Raw genomic sequence first — 22669 nt, forward strand, 5'->3', positions numbered from 1 at the left:
ACACACACACACATTTTGAATTGCCTTTTGCTTGCTTAGTGCAGCGTCGTTTAATGTAATTGTGTACTAAACAACAACAACAACCACAACAACAAAATACTATTGTAAAACAATTTTTGAAAACTTAACGTAAAATAAAGAAATAAAAAAAAAACAACTGGCAAGGCTTATTATTATCGCCACTTCTGGCAACGCTGATTAGCGCACTGTCATCGATATATATCGTTAGTGTTGTGCACTCGATAAACAGCTGATGGCTATCTCGCTCTCGGCATTCAGTTTATATTTTGGTCACATTTGGTTTGGCTGCTAGAATTTGTCAACATGGAACAATCGGCAGTGAACGATCCCTTGGAAATATTGACAAATAAAGGCACTCGCCAGCCCACATTTTTGTCTCCGATATGGAATCCGATGGCTGGTTCTTTGGCCGGCTTTGGCATTGCGATGTTTGTCAACTGGGGCTTCCGTAAGCCCATTTTCTCTGGTTAGTGTTGTGACGTAACATTGTTTGTTGGAATAGTTTTCATTAACACAATTGCAATTGCAGGCATTCAGAAACACATTGCGTTTACGCTGCTTGGCGGCGGCATTGGTGCCTTTCTCGACCAGAAGCGTGACGCTTATCTGGCAAAGCGCGATGCTGTCTTGCGGCACTATGTTGAACTGCATCCCGACGATTTTCCCACTACTGGTGAGTTTTCGGGCGCCTGGAAATTCTATTCACTCTCTAATTGGTTGTGCTCTAATTCTACTTGTCCTCCCAGATCGCAAGAAGTACGGCGATGTCTTGGAAAGTTGGGTACCAGTGCGTTAAGCGGACAGTGTTGTCACTTGATCTGCGGCTCAACATGGCCCGTCTCAATGCGGCACATTTTTAGTAAATACAACGGCTTTAATTGTAATATCTATGAATATAAAATTATAAAGAAGCTTTCCTCTCGCATCAAATCATTTTTTGAGGCATTTCATTGCTTGCCGCTGGCAGTGTGACCGTTTGCTTTAATTGCAAATGCCTGCAAGGCGCGCAAATTTGAATGTAATCGATATCGAGTAAATTTTGCGACACAAATATTGGTTGTTTAACTATAACTGCCATAAATTATATTTTACATATATTTCAGTACATTAATTCAAACTAACTCATCGTATTGCATTATGGTATTTTAATCGAGCATTTAGTATATTCGTTGGTCAAATTTAGCACAATATCGATGTTTCCGAAAAAAGTGTACTGCTGCTCTTGCCAAAATCAGGCCTCTCTTTCAGAGTCAACTTCAGTTTCCGGTGAATCGTTCTTTGAGTCGGATGTGTGTGCGTGCGCGCAGCGGAAAATCGTTCAAAATATCTTTCACCAGCCGAGATAAAATAAGAAAAATGAACGCGCCAAAAAAAAATCAATAAGAATTTATTGCTGACATCAAATTTAATCTAACTAAGTAATAAGCAAATAAAATTAATTGTTCGGCTTTTTTTTTTTGGCTTTTGCTTACCTACATTCCGTGCGCGTGTGTGTGTGTATGTGAATGTGAGTGCATGTGTGTGTGTATGTGAATGTGCCATGAGGATTTTACCGTTACAAAAAATGGCGCAAACTCAGCGTGCTTGAGTAAATTAATAAGTTAAAGCAACAACAAAATATAAAAATAAACGTCGCTCCATTTTACACAAATTATATTGATCATTAACCAAAAACAAAGTATTTAGTGTTGTGTGTGTGCCTATTACTGTATTTTTCGCTGGCGCCAAGCAGCGAAAATAACAACAGCAACAACAAGCGCAGTGACTGGAAAAGTTCATCAAAGACGACAGCGCACGTCAACCGCAGCAGCGCAGCAGCAGCAGAGCCGAAAAAACAACAACAAAAGCTCCGCAAGCTCGGCCGACGGCTTTTTTTTTTTTTGCATTTGCCTTTCATGCAAACTTCTCACAGGCGAATTTTGTGAGCTTATCAGCAGCAGCAGCAGCAGCTACAACAACAACAGCAACAAACAAACAAATTATGTCAAAGGTAAGCAAAGCTTTTAATTTCATTAGAAAATTATTTATTTATGCGCTGTGCTCCTTTAGCGCACATCACTCCATTTGTTGTCCTATTCTAGCACACGCATTCGCAACTACCGCAGGACTTTACTTGAGTGTGTGTGCCTGAGTTGATTTTCTCTTGTGTTCCGTATAAATTATGCATATTTGTGGGTTTTTTCATGTATGTGAGGGTGTGAGGGGGATGGGTATACATTGATTTCCTGAGTTTGGTTTTTCCCCCGAGGGAAAGGTGCGATTTTTATGGCGTGTAAAATTGGCAACAAATGTTTCGACTAACGAGTGGGGAGCCTAAAGAATTTCTCTGTATTTGTGTGTGTGTGTGTGAGTGGAAAAACCGAAAAATAAATACGGGGTTAAAGAAATTGCAATGGGGAATCGGACACTTTAATGTTTTTGATGTGCTTGGATTTGTCTTCTTCTTGTGCTTCTTGGATTACTTTCATATATCTTGTTTCCAGTCTTATTCCAAGCATTTTCCGTGGAAAAATATCAGATGTTTGCAAAGAAACAAAATTTAAACGAATTCTTAGAACTTTTTTGGGAAAAATGAAAAAGAAAAATGAATTTAAATCAAATTAACAATATTTTCATTTGCTTACAGTTTTAATTTCATTAATATGATTAATATCTCCTTCGTAAAATTCGTTTTGATATGCTTATAAGGAATATCAATCTTTGTCGTTTCTACAATCGCAATAACCATAAAAACATCTCAAATCTAGAACTCTTGCAGCTATAAATTATTTAGACCATGCCCAACAAATGTGTGTGTGTTTAACCCACGGAAAATGTCGAGAATATATCAATTGTGGACTATGAAAAATAAACATGGCCTTTTTTTTATTTACTAAGTTCCACACTTGGGATAATATATTTTATAAAATGTCACTGAGCTGCTGCTGCTGCTGCTGCTCCTTGTTATTATCCTTGCACTTGCAGCAGTAGCAGCAGCAGGAGCTGCTTCTGCTTCTTCTTTTGCTGTTGTTGACACACACACAAAAAAGCCACAACCGACAATTGTATAAGAGAGTGAAATAAAATGTAACACACACAAAAGAATGGAAATGTTGTTGAGGGGAGCGGTAAGGGTGTAGGGGGTAGGGGGTGTGGTGGGAGAAGCACAGTTGAGACGACAAAAGGAGGCCGCCGCTGTTTGTTGTTGATGACGTTGATGATGCTGATGATGATGTTGATTATAAGGCTTGTCGCGGAAGGGCACACAATAAAAGTGCAGCGTCATTGAGTACAGCTCTTGTTTTTTTCGTATACCCTGTAGTATTTATCAGCATTGGGTTTGAAGCAGCCTTAAGGGAAATTTAGGTTAACAGCGATTGTTTAGCTTATTATATCGAAATTACCGTTTTAATATAAAAAACTATTTGAATCTTTTGTCAAACTGAAACGAAGTACGGTAATGATAAGTGAAGTGTTGGTAAAAATAATGAATTTATTCTAAATTATTTTGGGTATTCGGTTTCGTATTGAACCCTTGATTATATCGATCATTATCAAACTCTAAATAATAATAATAACAGTTCAGTTTACTGGTTCGATTTCGACTTTGACGCCGGTTCCAGTATTCAAAATCAATAGGTTTGATAGTTCTAGTTCTGTTTCTGGTATAAAATGGAATCCATATTGCAATAGATCTGGTATAATTTTCCTTATGCATCTGTCAGTGCAATAAATTGGAATTTCGAAGTGAAATAATTTTCTTATCACGAATTCCAGTTGCCAGTTAGATTAAAGACTTGTCCAAATAGTTATATTATTAATTTCTTTAGTTAGTTTCTTTTCTATAAGTTATCTCTTCCCTTTAGTTACTTCAGGGGTATCCATAAGTCTATCAATTGGCTTGCATTTTGTATTTGAATGCGGTTTGCAAGTCGCGTTTCAAGGACAAAACGCTCTAGATACGCCTACGCCTAAGTATATATATAAATAAATATATATCAAGTCTGAGCTGGATGCATATAAGAGATATATATTTAAAATTAATATAAAAACTTTCGTTTAGTCGTTCTTGTTGTTCTTGTTATTGTTTTTATAGGCCAAGCTGTTGGCCACGATTATTTGCTGGGGAGCAGCTTGAAAAAACATTTGCCAGCTGCCTGAGTGGAAAATCAGAATTTTTATGCGGGGTGCCATAAGCATAACATAAAAAAAATGAAACAACGCCAAATGCAAACGCAATAAAATTATATTCATGTATAAAAGGGAGGCGTGGCACATAAAAATAAGGCAACTTTGGCTCAAAGACAAGTGACGCGAATAAGGTAATTTATCCGAGAAAAGATATAAAATATGTATATACATAGACAAGAGAAATTAAACAGGCACGCGACGGGTAAGCTTCTCGTGCTCTCAAACCAAGCACTCACTCTGCCACACCCCCACACACACACCCAGCCAGCCACACACACTCCTATCAAAAATGCATGAGCGAAATTGTCTGAAATATGTGGCTCATTTTTGTGGCATGTGCCAAAGAAAAATGATCTCAAGTACTGCACACATATACATGAAAAGTAGTCGACCATTTCTGGGGCTGCACTTGGCCAAAAAGGGTGCGCTTGGCCCGATTTGTTAAATACGAAATATCCGCTTAGTGTTTTATGGCCGGAAAACGTGATTGCGTGCGGTTTCGGAAAACGACTGGATTTTCTTGTTGGGTTTAACAACACTATTTAAATAATGGGCTTTTCATTGGATTGAATGCAGTTGAGCAAGGTACTGAAATATATATGTATATATATATAGAGCGAGATGGGAAGAGAGAGGGAAAAGTCTGAGGAAGGTAGACGAATAGAGAGAGTGAGAGAAGCGGATACTGAGAAATCGCAAAAAGATGTGGATAGTCGGAAAGAAATATAGTTATAGGTGTATATTTAAAGAGAGATACAGGGATATAAATATAGAGAGAGACACAGAGCGATAGAGAGTTATAGTTAGAGATAGAGAGAGATTATCTTTAGACAAATAGAGAGAGATTGTAAGAGATATGCAGATAGAGAGAATAATGTAAACAGATAGAGGGAGAGAGGTAGACTGAGATATATACAAATAAAGAGAGATAGAACCAGAATGATGCACACAGAAAAAGAGAGACAGATAGAAAGACTGATATATGTCTACATATATGTGTGTATTGAGTGTGAGAGAGATAAAAAGAAGACCTTTTTGCCTTTCCATATCCATCAGCCTTAGCACACATCTTTAATTATGCTAATGCACATTGGGCATTTAATCTTTGGTATTGGCAAACTTGCATAAAACAAACGCACAAAATTCTGCCCAAGCTTTAAAGAGTCGTTAAGCCACTAAAAAAAAAAACATAAAATCCACTATGCAACTATATTTGAGTTGTAGCATGCTTTTAGGGGCAGCATCTGTTTCAATTGTGGGCACCCTGCTGTCTGCTGGCTATGTTGATATGGAGCACACCTACTTGCCATCATCGACTCCTCTCCATTCCACGCATCTATGATTTATGATGCCGCCAGCATTTCGATTTTTGTATTGACTGAATAAACGCAGAATTCGCAACGCCTCCTGGCTCCTCTCTCTCTTTCTCTCTCTCCGTCTCTGACTCTCTCGCTCTCCTTTTCTCTGTTGCCTTTTTGGGGCTTATGAATATGTATCGATGAATGTTACGCTCCACTGAAAATGCACATGCACAACAGAAAGGAGGTGAGTATACATATTTGTTGCACTTGTGTGTGCTTTCAACAAACATAAACGCAAAATGCTATAAATATCAGCAGCCGCATTTTTGGGAATCATTTTGATATATTTAATTGATGCGTTTAAATGAATTCAATATTTATCTTTTGATATAATTGCAAATGATAGAGACCAGCAGAAATCAGAAGTAATTAATATAAAAATGAATATTTTGAAAACTCTCTGTAAACTGTAATTTTATTTATAATTTTTAATAATTTAATTCAACTTAATTTCAAGGATTTCTCAAAGTTTGCTTGAAATACGAAATTTTAATATCAAATACTTTCTTTGATACATTTTACTTCCAATATTGTCTATAAGGTTTTTTTTTACCAGCCAAATGAGCAGTTACATTTATAATTTCCAACTTGTCTGGTCGGCATTTTTGTTTTTTATACTTTTGTTTACTTGCCTTGTCTTTTTATGGGCGGCTGGCCAAAAGGACATCGCACAAATAAACCAAAAAATACAAAAAATTAAATAATGTAAAACTAGCAGACAGACAGTCGCACCGTGGGCCATTTTTATCTGCGTCAGTTTTATTTATGCAGCAGCTGCAACTGAGCAAACCACAGAAGGCTAAAAACCATCCTTTCTGGACTCGAGGCAGGTTTTTTAGCATTTTAAAAGTACACTTTAATCCAAAAAATTAAGACTAATGAAGACTAAGACTTAAACTTAGATTGAAATATTTGGTTTATTTAGTTATTTGATTTATTTATTTCATTATTTTTATTACTTATTAAATTATGTTTGTTCGCAAAATATACACAAATATTTGTCAGTGTATGTTTATTTGTTAAGTTTTTTATTATTTTGACAACCACAATTTGCCCAACATTCTACAAAATTATTCAATTAATTTTGTAAAATGTTGGGCAAATTGCGACCAAGAGCTAAACATCATTTATCAAGCTCCATAAAAAAGGCAATTAGCTGATGTGTTTCTTTTTGTTGCTATTGATATAGTGACGTTTGCATAGTCTGCAGACCCATCAATCAATATTTAATCATCAGCTAAGAGCAGACTCAATTCAAAGGCCTTGAACCTTTGAGCTCATGGAAAAAGAGAGCACAGAAAAAAAAAATGAACTAAACTGCCAAATGATTAAATGATAATTTGTCAGTGGCAGCTGCTGCTGCTTCTTGTGCTGCTGTGTGTCTGCGCCTAAACTAACACAAGTATTACAATGGCCATTCATGTGTGTGCGTGTGAGTGTGTGCTTGTCGAAAATTTGCCAACTTTTCTAGCAAGCTAAAAATTGCTGAGAGCCAGCGACATTTTGTGTATGGAGGCAGCATTGTGGTACACTGAGAAAAATATCTAATCAAAAGATTGGAAAAGATCATTTTTTTCAAGCTGTCAAATCGTAAGAGAAGAAAAAAGCATTTAATTTTTGGAATAATATTTGCACAATAGCTTTGAGAATTAAGATTACTTTGAGACCAAAAACAGATCGTTTTATTTCTTAGAAAAATAATTATGAACTTACAATAATAATTCTTATAAATGATTCTTAAAAAATGTTGAATATCAATCGCTAAAGCTACGGTTCCGATTTCGATTCGGTTCTCTAGCTATAAATGGGTTTTTTTTCTTCATATTTTTATAGATTTTGTATAAGATTTTCTCTAATTTCTAGATTTTCTTTTAGACACTCATTTTTTTGGTGAGTGCATCGAAAGGAGGCGCCACTGCAGCCAATCGACTTTGTCGTTGCTGCATTTGAGAGAGTTCTCTTTTTTTTTTTTACATGTTTTTCTTTGTTGGTCCCTATTGTTGTTGCCTGTTTGCCATGGCCATGAATATTTAATGAAATTAGCTCAAGATACTTGCAACGGCGCTGTGCGGCGCTGCGGTTGTGTCTCACACATGTGTGCAGGTATCTGTGCATGTGTGTGTGTGTGTGTTGCATACATGTGACTGTAGGCAGACAGGCATGAGGCAAAGTTGCAGCCAGTGTGTCACGTTTTGTTTCGTGTGTGCCTGCCACGTTCGCTACTCAAGGAATTTCCAAATTAAAAATTACTTGCAAGCGCACAAAAAAAAAAAAAACAAAAAATGCGAAGAATGTGTCGCCCAAATAACTAATTTGTGATGTTGCATTTGAGAAACTAGTTGGGCATACGAATTGTTATTCATAGCACTCGAACTACTCTTTTAATTAGGATTTTAATGAAGCATCATTTATATTATCGATTTTGATTGAAATGCTTATTACTCGCCGAGGGTATTTTAATTTGTAAAGCTTTGGGGATGCCAGCAAGCTGATTACAGCCTCAAAGGGAATGTAAGCGAGGTCGTGCCTAAGATAGATATTTTACAGGTCAAACTCAGTGCCAGGTTTAATCCGATAAGTGAGCGGTTTCTAAAAGAGAAACTCAAATAAAATGCTGCAGCAAGTTAAAGTGGCAGAAATAAAGGAAAATGGGACATAAGCTTTGCTTAAGTAGCACAAAGATTTCACAGTCACCAAGTTTAAATCAAATATTTATACTGCTTTGTGGTCCTCTCTATCTCTCTATCTCTCCACTCTCAATCCATCCCCAGTTCCAGTTGACTTCACAATAATCGTGTTTACGATTGGGGTTGGGATTTTTTTTCAGCCCACAGCCAAACTATCTTTATATCTTCTTCTTCACTTCCTCGTCCATATTCAATATATAATTCAATTATTATGTGGCCTCCAAAGCGAACCAACTTTAATATAAATAAATTTCTTTTTTATATTCTTCTTCGTTTTGTTTGAGCCCTGTTTATCGCGACAATTTTGAATCAATTTCTGATTGAATTTTCGCATTGTTTATGCTGATTGTGCACTTTGCGCAAACACCTGCAATTTAGTTAAATGGATGCCATAAAATACGCATTAAATATTAATTTGCATTTGCGGATGATTGTCAATAAAATATAATGTTAATTATTTGAAATATGTTTACCTTTTTGTGCATTATAAATTCACGCAATTGAACGTTCAACTAGCTATGTGAAAGTTCATTTATGTTTTAATGAGATACTTAATTAGTTTGAGGAGCGTATTATTCGCAGTTTCAATTATTACTATTCCGTCCATTATTGAATATATTAGCGACAAACATATTTCAATTATTATTTTACTTTTTATATCCAATAGACGCCCTTCGGCTGATAAGCGTTGACTACGCCCGTGCATATCCTTTTTTCTTCTTTCCTGTTTGTAGCCAGGCCAGCTTAATATCCGGACCATACATATATATACATATATATATATATATAATATGGATTTGATTGTGTTGCGTCGTAGAATGTGCAGCAAATTAAATAAAAACGTGTAGCACAAGGTGTAAAAACGTGTTGCCAATGATGATGCTTATACATATTTATATATATATATAATTATATATGTATAGGTTTACATGGGTATGTGGTAGTTACATAAGAAAGTGTGTCTGTGTAAAATGGCCAACATATGAGATCATTACGTTTAGCACCCCCCATTCCATTTGCACTTTGGGGGCATGTGTGTGTTTCGTAATTGAAAATTAAGCGCCTGTCGTCAGCTGTGTGCAAAAGCAGTCAGTCGACTGTCTGCCTGCTCTAAAAAGTGGGTGGGCAATGAGTGTATTGTGAGTGGGAAGCAATGGAACATATAACCTCGAGGTGTCCAGGTGTCCAGTTTGCTTTTCAGTTGTTGCCTTTGCCTGGAAAATTGCCAGCTAACCGAGCGTTGCACTTAAATCCGTGTGACGACTGACGGCTGTGCGGTTAATTTGTTTCAAATCGGCTTTAGTTCGAGCTGCTCGGATATAGATTGTGTGTTTGTGCCAGTCAGAGCTGCCTGCTATATATATTGTGTGATTGTGTGTGTGTGTGTGTGTGAGCAGGTGGGTGATAAGTTTTTATGACCTGAAGAAATGTTCCGTGCAACATTAGGAAAGCCGCGCTGGGTAAAACTTGGCTTTGCTAATCACTCGAGGCGGGTGTGATTGCAGATAGATAGATATACGAGTGTATTCCGTTACATAGTAAATAGTAAAAAGAAAAACACTAAACGGAAGTCAACTCGGAATGGTATAAGAATTATTTTTATTAACTATTCAGGATTATTGTATAATAGTTAAGGTAAGCTTGCATTGTTCATGTTTGACTGTCAGATTCAAAATTCCACATGTGTTGCAAATAATCCGATTAAAATTCCTTTGCAATGCTTAATTAATTGCATTTTAATTGAGTAAATAAAGCAGCTTTACAATATTTAATAATTCAGCTTATGCGTTAGTAATTGAAGTTGTATGCAATTCATTATTTGATGAAATACTCTTCAGCTAACGCCTAAAAGTATGCAGTCAGGAAAATGCACTTGAACAGAACCAAAAAATGTAATAAAAGGAAAGAAGAAAAGATTTTGCATGCAATATATTGTTGTTGTTGATGTGGTTGTTGTTGCTTTCCGCAGCCCATTGAAAGATAGTGAAAACAAACACGAGAATTTACTACTAACCCAATTTGATGCCCGTATTACCACAAAACAGCAGCAGCAAAGCCAGGCGAAGGCAGCAACAATGAAATTTGTAATGTGCTCTTTGCACGCGATGCAAGCCCGAAATGAAAAAAATATGAGAAAACAAAAGGCGCAACATAAAAGAAGTTAAATTGCTCGAGTCGACAGTGTTTGACTGGCAGATACCCTGTTTAAAATTAAGATGCAGGTGCAAAGGGATTATGTTGATATTATTTTTGTTATTATATACATTAATATTATTAGGAATTGATTGATAGTAGTTTGTTCAACTTGCAAGATTATTTTGGTTAAAAACTTGACTCTTATGCGACTTAAAGTTGATCAATAATAGGCAAAGTTGAAACATTATATCTCTAAAATGTTGTCTCTTACTACAGCTACAGCTATAAATTTAGTTGTATCGATATACACAAGATAAAGAACATATATTCCAAATTTAAAGTCATTTGGTATGCCATAAATCTGCCTGTTTCTATAGACGGACACACAGACAGACTTGTCTGAATTGATTCGGCTTTTGATGCTGATCAAGAATATATATTCTGTATGCCTGTTACATACATTTGCACAACTGCAATAAACCATTTTACAGGGTATTAAACTGTGGAAACGCGTCTAAAATGCAGGAAATGCATGAAGAGCATTTCTAGGGGCTACAATTGTAAAGTTGGTTTCATTTTTTGTGTAGGGTCTCTGAATGGGGGTTGCAAACAGGTTGCAAACCGAGCGGCAAACCGAATCGGGTAAACTGGCTGGCACAACTGAGGTCGCAACTATATATATATATATATATATATTTACGTATAAATGTGGTTAAGTGTTGCTGTTCAGTGTTAGTTAGTGTTAGTTTTGACTTTTGTTTTAGTTAACCACAATGTTGTGCATACACACAAACACACACCCACACAAAACACCCACACACACACACACCTTTAGATGTAAAGTAACTGTGTTTTGGGGCTGGCCCGGAAACAACAAAATGAATTTGCAACCGCTGACTGCTGACTTGGGACTCGCCCTCTGCTTAGCCATTTCGTTAGTTATATTTTCGCATAAAAAGTAAGTGCTAAAAAGTTGGGTCGGAGAAGAAAGAGTTCTCTTTGGGTTTTTCCTAATGTCAAACACCCTTCGTAGACATTATCAAAATGTACACTTTATTCTGATTTGGGTTCCTTATAAAGCTCAATCAGTTTTATGAAAGCTTTAAATGATATGTCTGTTAAATGCTGATAGCTTAATGAAACTTGTAATTATTGAGTTGGGTTTCTTTTTGCCGATTTTTGACATTTAATGAATATAATATATATATAACAAATGTTTCATAAATTTAGCTTCTCAAGTTGGGTTGATTTTGATGTGTTAGCTTCTCAGTAATTCACATTCATTACAATTATATATATATAAATTCATGATATAAATATATCTAATTGAACTGTTGCTATTTTATGAACTCCTAGCTAGCTACCACCTAGAAGGGTATAAAAAAATATAACTAAAATTAGTGGCATTTATTTTCACTAGTTGCTTGCACTCATAAAACACTCTGGCAACTCTGGCTACGTTTGGGGTCGTTTTAATGCCCGTTATAATTATAGCTGCTTGTGTGTGTGTGTGTGTGTATTTGTTGTGTGTGTTTAGTTTAGGTAGTCTTGCCATTTTTATGGCCTCCTGCTGCTGTTGCTGCCTATGCCCTATCCCTGTCCCTGCATCCGCAGAGGAGGAGGCATCGTCACAAATCAGCACAAAACAAGCTCACTTAATGACTTGCCCGCCAGGTGGCGTTGCACAAAACGTTATGGGTGTCAAAGTGTGTAAAGAGTGTGAGAAAGTAAGGGCTCTAATGGTTTATATATATGTGTGTGTGTTGTATTTGCTTCCTTGCGGCACACATTTCATGCGCTTCGTCATTGTCATACCCTTACTAAAATTATACAATGGGTATACTCTATACTTAATGTAAAAATTAAAGTACGATTTTTATTCTAAAAATAATAATAAGAATTAATTCATGGTAAACTTTTGTTGTTCTGTACCTCCTTCAAGTGAACATCTTGTTTACTATTCTTTTTTGCTGGTATTTCACAAGTCTGGTTTGCTTTGCTATATGCATACACTTATTTTTTTTTAACACTCATTGCTGAGGTGCTGACACATGACTCGGGCACACTTGTTTTTAATAGACTTTGCATATTATTTGTGGCAGCGAGGAGGCGAGGCAGTTGAAGAGTGAGAGGAGCAAATGTGGCACATGGAGGCCAGTCAACTTTATGGAAGTTGCGGGCTATATGTGGGAAGCAAAAGAAAACCACAACGCTCTAATGAATAGAAAATTTGCATGCCCTTGCAGTCAAATGGTATGCACATAATTATATGGTCATGAAGTTTTATCCTTGGTGTGCATAGTTAAGTATGTAGAATATACTGCTATGCATCGAAACATTTTTAGCTTTAAAGCTGTCATTAAAAATATCACTAAAGCAATCCTTAAAAGAAGACAACTTAAAGTTAAACCATTGAAATTCACGGTATAGCTATAATTGGACCCATCAAATTCATGCTATAAGTGAAGCTCAAGTTAACTTTAGATAAAGCCACAATTAAAGCTTAAGGTGGAGCTTTAATTAAGGCTAAAATTAGTTCTATCATTAAATATATTACTAAAGCTACAGCTGTATATATTGAAGCTTCACTTAAAGCCTTAATTTCGGCTGTAATTAGTTCAAGAGCTATATGAGAGCTATCATTAAAGCTTTAATTAAAGAAATAAAAGTTACTAAAGTTGAAATGTTGAATTTGAAACAAAAATAATAATCTAAGCGTATTTTGTATGTAAGTGGAATTAGGGAATTTGTATATTCCCCGTAGAGTTGTTCTTGGTATCTGTTTTATTTGGATAATAAAAGAAACAATTTGACCTTTGAGAACACTCGTCATAAATGTATATTCCGTTTTTGGTAGCTGAGATTTGAATGCATAGGGATTAACATAAATAAATATATAAATACCAGAATGCAAAAGGGCATGGGATATCAAAAAAAATTCAATTTGCACACTATGTAAATATATATAATCATATTTGTACAATCATATTTGAACTGAGTGCGCTTGACTAAAAGTTGAACGACTTGAAGAAAACCTCTTTACTCGAGCAACTGAATAAACTAAAATAAATTCATAATTTAAATATCACTTACGAAGAAATTTTCAAGCAAAATTTGAATTCCACTTTTCTGTTCTAAGATTCTGTGCTGCGCTGAAAAGTGCACTCAAAATAATGTTGTAAGTTTTTATTACCTTGTTTTATGCATCTTATCTAAAGTGTCCTGACTTTATGATACGCTCTCTAACAGGATATAACGAAGAGTGTACCCTAATAAAAATTCCAGTCGAACTGAGTACGTTATGCAGATATATACATATATATGGCTTATATATATATAGATATGTCTAGCATACTTTTGAGAGCTTATGTAAACGACCTTCGCCCTCTATTTGCTTCCTTCCATTTTAGTTTGCTGCTGTTGCTTTATTCAAGCTGCATAATTGACACAAGAGCAGAGGGAAAATGCCAAAAGCAAAAGATAAAGCTAAAGGAAAAAAATGTTCGTTGACTACAAAACGTTTGACGTTTCGAAACTTTTGTTTTAGGTATATTCCTTGTCCGTTGCCCCTCTTGCCCCGATCCGCCCGTCTGCTCATCACTGCAACTGCCAAACAGAGGCGACTGTTTCGTGTCTGGCTTTATGCTTGAGCGTACACTAAGACAGCCGCACATCCTGTGTCACCCCCGCTTGCCTTCTGTATTTTTCCACAACATAAGAAAGGCGCGTCCTTCACAAAACTATGCTAACATGTGCTCTCCAGCTACATACATGCGAATTTATCTCGCAGCATTTTTAGAAGAGTACAAACTAAACTAAATAATATACAAAATAAAATATTTGAAACAAGTTAGAATGCTCAAGTTGACAGAGATCGACTAGAAGATGCCCTCAATTCAGTTCAGTTCATCGAAAATATGTCTGCGGATATTATACATAAATTGGAAGATTGTATCTATATAACTGTATCTTTACTGCTATCGAAAATCGATTTGTATCGATATTCGCGAAACGAGTTCAGTTATCTATAATATGAAATATTCGAGAACTTATATTTTCTAATTGAGAATTATCTAACTTCAAGAAATGCTTGTTAATACAGGAGAAGAGAAGAACATGTCTAAATCGATTTGCATTTTGATGTTGATTCAGAACAGTTTATGGTTTGCCGTCTATTACCGGTTACATACTTCTACATAAGATCATTATACCCCATTTACCACGTTTATTTCTAATGGGTTCCGAGTATAAAAATGCATATAATACTTTTTTTTTATCACTGTAGCCAACATGCATGTTAATTAAGTTCCACACATGACAAAACTCTGAAGCATCGCTTTAAACCAATTACGGCACTTGAGCGCATTTCGAGAGCAATTAACTACACTTCCATGCATGTATGAGTGGGTAAATTGTACAATTTTAAATATGTATATATACATACTATTAATCGGAGCTAATTCTCATACGATTTGGCTGGCTACATTTTGTTTTGCGGGACTTAATCTCAATCGTTATTCACACACAGCATTTTTGTTGTTGTTGTCGGAGTTCAACTGCCAGCATCTACTCAAACTATCCACAAGTTTCCTGAGACCAGCTCCATTCGCCTCGTTAAGGTTGCGTTGCGCAACTTTGTTGGAAAGTTCAAAATGGCAGACAAACTATGCGAACTGCATTTGCAATGCGGCAATCTACTTTCTTGGACATCGGCCTTCTGATTGCTGCAGAATACGACAATCTGCACAGTTCGAGCGAAGATTTTTGTGATTATTTTTTTTTAGAGTTGTCTGTTTATAAATCAGTGCAAAAGAAAATTAAAGAAAATAACTCTGAAATATTGTTTTTGGTTATTTGAACAATATAATACAAGCAAAAATTCATCTGATAAGAATTTGGTGAATTTGTTGTAAATGTTTCCATTAAATTTATATTTGCCTGTCCTTTTCTGTCTAAAACTGTCGAAATAGATCACAGCACATTCAGCACTAATGCCAAGTGACACACGAGGCGTATGCGGAATATACGAAATACGAATGTTTACACACATTGCTCATACGCCACGTTTGACAACGAACATTTCTCTTTAGCCTGGTCTGACGTTGAAATTAAATGACATTGTTTTTGAGAAGCGCGCACAACTCAAACGTAAATCATGTTGATTGTTGTTATTATAGTTGTTGTTACAGTTGTTGTTGGCATAGGTAAACAATGTCACATAAAACCCGCAGTTGTCCGTCGTTACGTCCCGTTTGTCTCTCTGTCTACCTACCTCCTACCCACATGGGTTATATATTGAGCTACAAATTTGATATATGAAACAGTTGCTGTTCTTGTTGTTGTTGTTGTTCTGGTTTTTGCTACCCCCACTTGACAGTTGCATACGCTGCACTGCAGAATAACAAACGAACCAAAAAGGAAAAAAATGTGGGAGAAAAAAGGGGATGAGTAAAGAAAAAAAGCAAAAAGTTATACGCCCTGAAAAATGTTTGCAGCAGCAGCAATATGAAAAAAGCAGACTTTAAAAGCCAGGAAAAATTAAATTAAATTTATCTGTGTATGGTGATTTATATTCCAAAATTGTAACCTCTAGCTCTTATAGACTTTAACATCGGCTTGCCTCGCCTATTGATGCTAATTAAGAATATATACTTTATAGAGTCTTCACAAGTTAATTAAGGGCAGTGTGTGAGATTATACGATATTTTTTGTGGACTTTCGTGTTGGAGACTTAGGGAATTAGTTGCTTAATATTATGTTATCTTGTTCTTTAATCGAGCAAAGCGCTTTTGTAAATTGTGCGTAATCTGTTTTTTTTTCTCAGTGTAGTGCAGCATGTTTTGATGTGTAAGTACGTGACAGTCAGCAAATTTCTCTAACTTACCCAGTTTCTTTCTCTCCTTTTTTTGTGCCATTTTTTTTGTAAGGGGGTAAGTTGCTGGATTTGGGTCAACTATCGACTGCCAGTTGTTGGTTCCTCTTTCAAACTGTCAGCGACGCGAGCAACCAAAAGAAAGCAGAAAAGCAACAACAAAAATATAGTAACGAGCGCAAAAATAATGTTTTTCAAAGTGTTGCAGCACTCACTTCAGAGAGTCAGAGAGCCAAAATGGACATTGCTCTGTGCTTGTTATTTGGTGTTCTTTTTGTTTTTGTTTTTCCCATTCTTGGGAAGCCACTCGAGTGCTGCGAAATTTGATTTCAATTGCCATATGATGTTGAAAATGCAATAGCACACAAAATTCATGTGGCAGCCAGAATGAAAAGAAGTGTGGGCTTAAATAATTTAGTTGATTACGTATCTAACAGGCGTTGCAAGGAATAAAACTTGCTAGAAGCTGATGAATGAAATGCTTTGCAAGAAATGCTAAAGATATAGAGTTAATTGTGTGAAAATAAGATTTTCTTTCGATTTTATCAATATATTTTGCAGAAATTTTTAAAAAGATGATCAATATGATGCCAAAGTATACTCGATGGGGTCTGAGATACATCTCTCTGTCTCTTAATGATAATCAAACATTTTTTGGATTACTAAACCAATAATCGAATTTATTTATGAAAAATGTGTTTAATTTGCTGCAAACAAACGCGCTGGGCACATAAGTAAATAAACAGATTATCAAATATGACATTAAAGTCATTATTGTATTATAATTAATGAATAAAATATATACTAGGGGCAGTATCGCCGTTGTGGCATTGACAACGAGGCCTCATTAGAAGCATCAATAGCAAAATTTACATTTAAATTTGCAGTCGGCAATACTTGCAAATTGCCAAAATGGTAATTTAGTACCACAGGCCAGGATAAAATCTGTTGACAACAATGAAGCTGCTAAACATTTTGTGGCTTTGTTTATTGTCTCTGGCAGCAATGTTAGCCATGTTCATGTTTGATACTGTTATTGTTGCCTTTTTTTTGTTGCATTTCAGGCCATTAGCAAAATTTGTGTGTGTGTTTGCTTGTGTGTGTCTGTGTGTAATTGTCTGCAATTTCAGTTGTTGTGGTTTTCTCGGATTTCGTAATTCACATTGTGCATCCTACACATATGTGGTTTATTTGCTGGAAAACAGTCGGTTGGTCGCCCGTGTCAGATTTTGGTTTGCATGAAATGAAATGCTTTTGAAAATGAGCTTGCAACATGTTTCAGAAGCTCCTCTTTGTAAACAGCAACCACATTTTTAGTAATGTTTGCGGTTAGTTCTATTTGAGTTTTTGACTCTCTTATTTTCTTTTTAGGTTCTTGTCAAAGTTCGTGTTTCTAGAAGATCAGCTGGTTAATTATCTGTAGTTTCGATTCTGTCTGTCATCGATATCGTCCAGGAGTCTTACCAAAATGGAACAGAACTTTTTACTATATATATATACATATATATATTTGTGCAATTGTTGTCCGCTTCATGGCGATATTTTTGTGACCTTCATCGTTTGCAATTTTCCATAGCCCCAAGTTGATTATATTTTTGCGTCTTGTCTGCTTTAAAATGCACGCTTGCAAATCAATTGCAATTGCAACTGCAATTTAGAAAATTGGTTTTGGGGTGGGGGTTGGGGCATGCCCCTGGGTGGGGGTTGCGGCATGTCCCTGTTGAAAATGTGCATTAGGTGTGAGAGACAGAAGGGACTCATCATTCTCATTCTTGCAACGAACGATTTACATTACATAAAATTAGTTTTGGCCTCAACTCTTCTGCAGGAAAATACTCGAAATTCAGCAAAAGACTGAGGAGAAAGAGTTAGTAAGAAGTTGTTGCATGTTGCACGTTTCTCTTGCTCTTGGTGTTACACAAGGCTGCCATTTGATAAATGTCCTCTATGACTTCATCTCGATTCTCTGGGGCATGATAAATTACTGGAATATTCGTTCGCAAAGCAAGTTGCACATACCAAATAGCATATCCATGCACCAAGTTGCAGGCAGCTCGAATGAAGAGTGGCAACTACTTGTTATGCACTACACTCGACCAAACTGATAAACTGCAAAAACATGAATTGCAAATTTTGGAATTCATCTCTATTTTCAGGCCAAGAATCAGTATGCTGTCAATTGTCTGCTCATCTCTTCTTCACAAATGGACAAATGTGCACTCCTATTTACGAGTTATAACTCTATTTCTTAGTCAAAAAGTAATTTTTCTAACTTTCTTTAAAATCATATTTTCTACTTTGTTTTCCTATTTACTTTTGAAACGATTTTAAATGCGGGAATCGTATCGAATTTAATATTGGTTCCGATTCTGGTACTGAATGTCAATCAGATAATTTCGGTTGAAGGTTCGAGTTCTGGTTTGATTACCTATCCGGAAATCAGGAAATGTCCAGATTATTCGTTAACGGTTCTGGTTTCTGTTTGATTTCCTGTCATTGAATCGAGAAAGTCTGAAGGTCCGCATTTTAACCGGGGAATTTCGATTACTCTTAAATATTGTGGTTTTATTTACAGTTTTCTCAAATCCTAAATAAAGCCCCATATTTAATTGACAAAATTTATTTTATATAATCTGATAAGCGCTGCTAATCGGCTTACCGGTTTCCAACGAATCTTAAGAGTTGCCTCTTAATTACCGCTGTTACTCATACGTAAACACATACATCGAAACACATGCTTTATACAGCTTAAGCCAGTCTAAGCCCAAACGTGTCGCACGTGCTGCTCGAATATTTCTGCACATTAATTCCGCACTGAATTTTCCAGTTAGGGGACCATTAAATAGAACGCAAGCCAAATCACACACGCGCCAAAATGGAAATCCTTCTGGAAATAGTAAGAAACTCATTTATATAAACACCCAAATGGGGGTTTTTATTTCGACAACTGATGTTTTTTACTCCGTACCGCACCCGCCCGGAAAACACACCGCTGTTTTCACAATACAAATTAAAATGGCAAATGTTTTTCCTTTTATTGTTTTGTTCTTGTTGTTGTTGTTGTTGTTGTTGTGGCTTCATTTGCCTTTTGTTGTGAACTTTGCTTGTCTTGCGAGTGGTTAACTTTTATTGTATTCTTTGTATACTCTATTTTTTCTTGTTAGCTAGAGTTATTAATATATATGAGGCGTACCGATTGGGATTCAGAATTGGAACTGAACTTATACTTTTTACGATTCAGTTTGATAGCCTGATAAAACATATTCCTTTAGTTATTGCATTAAAGCTTGTTTTTAGAAATTTATGGACTCTTTTCGGAATTGATTCAGTGAAACACCTTAAATTGTGTTTAATTTTAATCGAGATTTTCTGAAAGTTATGGAGGCATTAAAACTTCCAACAAAATCTATTTCGTGTTGTCTTTTAATAATATATTTTTCTATATTTTAAAGGGTATTAAACATATCAGCATATCCAAAATAATATCTCTGTTTTTTCTTGACTTTTTTCATTATGTTTTTTCTACGTTTTTGTTTTTCGCTGACTGCACATTTTTGCCATGGGAGGTCGCCTTTTTAATCTGCGCTTAGAAGTATGCAGTGATTTTTTCGTTCTTGTTCTGGTAACAGCAGGCAAAATGTGGCAAAATATCCTGCTGTAAGATAAATCCTTCGCCTTCTTTTTGCAGCTGACTTGAAGCTAGTTCGCATTTATCTGCTGGCTTAACTGCTGCTCGAGTTTCAACTGTGCCACAGATGATGCACATAAATTTGTTTGGTCCAACAAGTCTCCAGCTGGGCACAGACCGACTATATCGAGTGTAAAATATATATGTCCAGCTCAACTCGATAACATTAATTGTCTGGCTGACAGCATATCGCATATCGCATAGCTCGTTGCTCTTTCTGGCCCAGACCTAGACATATGTCTAGGAGCCCGCATCTCAGAGCCGAGGCGCAATAAAAATGATTTAATTTTACGCACCACTGCGAAATTGTTCGTAAATTATTGCCCTCTTGAGAAAAAGATATATAAAGCAAGGGGCTCTTTTTTATACACACGCAAAAAATACACAGACATACAGCGCAGCATGTGTTGCGTAAAATAGCATTAGGCGAAGAATTTAACTACGAATTACCCTGTAAAAAGTATGTAATCTGTAATCTAAAAAAGTTGGATTTTTTCTTTCTTTCTTTTAGAGAAGCCATTTTTTTAAATCTTTTTTCCAGATTATGATATGCAACCCAAACTTACTTTTAAGTCTGTCACAATTAAGCAAACAAGTCACTTTAATCGGGCTACTATATCATATATCACGCAACTTCCATATGAACATTGTTTTGGTATTTTGAAGGTTTCACTCTGATTGTTTTCAGATGTTTCCCCTATGATAAAAAACATAGACTTATTTTGTATGCCTTTTAGTCTTGTATAACCACTCTATGCTCTCAGTACATAGTATTGGGCTTCTGTCTAACACTCACACACACATAAACTGCGCAATATTAAAAATATTGTCGCAGACTTTGCAATTTATTGACATCTTAGCTGGAGACGCTGCTGCGCATTAAAAAAATATGTTGTGAATTATTTTTAGCAGTTGCGCAGCAAACTAAGCTACAGAATTTGTTAAAGCGATTGAAATAATTTGCGAATTTTGATTACCAAAACACAATCTATTTAAGCACGCTGCCATTTTATGAATAGTTAAATTTTATGCAACTTCTGCTGAAGTTTTATTTTATATAAGCGAGCAACTGTTTGATGGCACCCGGTTTCTGCTTCATTTCCCGTCGTATTTCTTGAATGTTGACCGGTTTCACAGGTTGTCCGTTTTGCGAATGGCTGCCAAAATAAGCCGCTTAAAGATGTTGATTGATACGAGCAAATGGCTTGTGATAATGTCTGCAGCCGTCCTTGTGGAGAAGCCAAGTAAAACAGTTAACTTGATTGAGCTGTTTGCAAAAAACAGACTGCGGAGATGTAAAAGTCGGCTTCGGAGCAGATTTTGAATTTAAAATGAGCAGAATTGAATTACTAGCTCTTAAATGCACTCTTCGTGAGGCTTTATAGACAAATTTTAACATGAATTTCAAGTCAGAAGAAGGAAAATGTTGACTAGCTCCCAGAAGCACTCTTTGAAGGATATAAATGTAATTTGGCTGTCGAGTCAGAATCACATTTGCAACTTTCTAGAAATCAAACCATAATTAACAAGCTCTAGTTTTTGAAAATCTGTCAACTTTGACAAAGTTATGACATAGTATTTTAACATGATTTTGGAGCTTGAATATCATAGTTATGGTCATGATAAGTTTTGACACGTCGCCACAAGCCCTTTTTGAGAGTATCATTTGAACATGGAAATAGAGTTAGAGTTGGACTTTCAACATTAATTGCAGTTTTAAATCTAGACGCCAAACTATAATTAGGTTAGGTTAGGTTAAAACGGTTGTCAGCCCGAAGTCATTTTTGGCTCGCTGTGATGCCGTATGGGATCTGGGGTAGATTTCTCCTACACTCCTGTAATAATAACCCCAAAAAGTCAGAGATTTGACCAGCCAGTTGCGCTTATAAATTTTGTCATCCTGGCCGGTCTCAAACTATGATTACAAAGCCTTGTAAAATTTGATTAGATTTGTAAGTTTTGAAAGTTTTTTGGAGTATAATTTTTACTTGAATTTGGACTCGAAATCACATTTCCAATCGAAATAAAAATCAGCCAGGTCAAAAGTTTTGCTCGACAAAAGAGCCTTGTTAACAAGGACGAAAGTTTCGTGGTCGCATGAAAAGCATAACAAATGAATGAAAGCAATGAATAGATAAACATGGAATAGAATGTTCTCAGTGACTCTTTGACTGAACAATCGATATAAATGCAGTGATTCATAATTGACAGTTATTGTTCGTAAGTAATGCGTTCCACTTAAGCTCGACAATCGTTATCGATTGGTCAAAGCAAAACATGCTTGCACAAGCCATTTTACACACAAACACAGACAGACACAGATGGGAACTCTTTGAATTTATGCATTATACTAACCGAAACTGTACTCAGTCTAGAAGCCCCCCGTTAAATGTTATTAATACCTACCCCTATATATATAAACCATGCACCCCCGATTACCGCCCTCAAATCTGTCTGTTCCCCCATAAATCGATAAATTTTATACAGTTCCGTTTGTCGGCTTTCTCTTCCCCCCTCCTGCTCTGCTTAGGACTTGCGTTGGCGCTTAACCCATATAACAGAATTTGTAGTACAGTGCGCCCCCCTCGCAGTGTACACTGTCATAGTCACCCTCTGTTTGCTTCATGTTTTTTATTGTTTTTTGTCTTTTTATGTTTGACATTGCTTTCCTTTTCTCCGCTTTTTGGCTTCCTGTGCACCGTTATGACAATAATTCCGCATTTGTGTTTTACTC

At 36.1% G+C, this 22669-nt stretch overlaps 1 protein-coding gene across 1 annotated transcript; it reads left to right on the forward strand.

Annotated features, from left to right (window-relative positions):
* Window positions 1-298: 298 nt before the first annotated feature.
* Window positions 299-932, forward strand: LOC6561736 (NADH dehydrogenase [ubiquinone] 1 subunit C2). The gene is made up of 3 exons (XM_001988939.3): window positions 299-487; window positions 551-694; window positions 768-932. Exons 1-3 carry the CDS (start codon window positions 325-327, stop codon window positions 815-817), a joined length of 357 nt encoding a protein of 118 aa, XP_001988975.1. The 5' UTR covers window positions 299-324; the 3' UTR covers window positions 818-932.
* The last annotated feature ends 21737 nt before the right edge of the window (window positions 933-22669 follow it).

Source organism: Drosophila grimshawi, unplaced genomic scaffold, assembly GCF_018153295.1.
Source record: "Drosophila grimshawi isolate 15287-2541.00 unplaced genomic scaffold, ASM1815329v1 contig_1377, whole genome shotgun sequence".
Lineage (NCBI taxonomy): Eukaryota > Metazoa > Arthropoda > Insecta > Diptera > Drosophilidae > Drosophila > Drosophila grimshawi.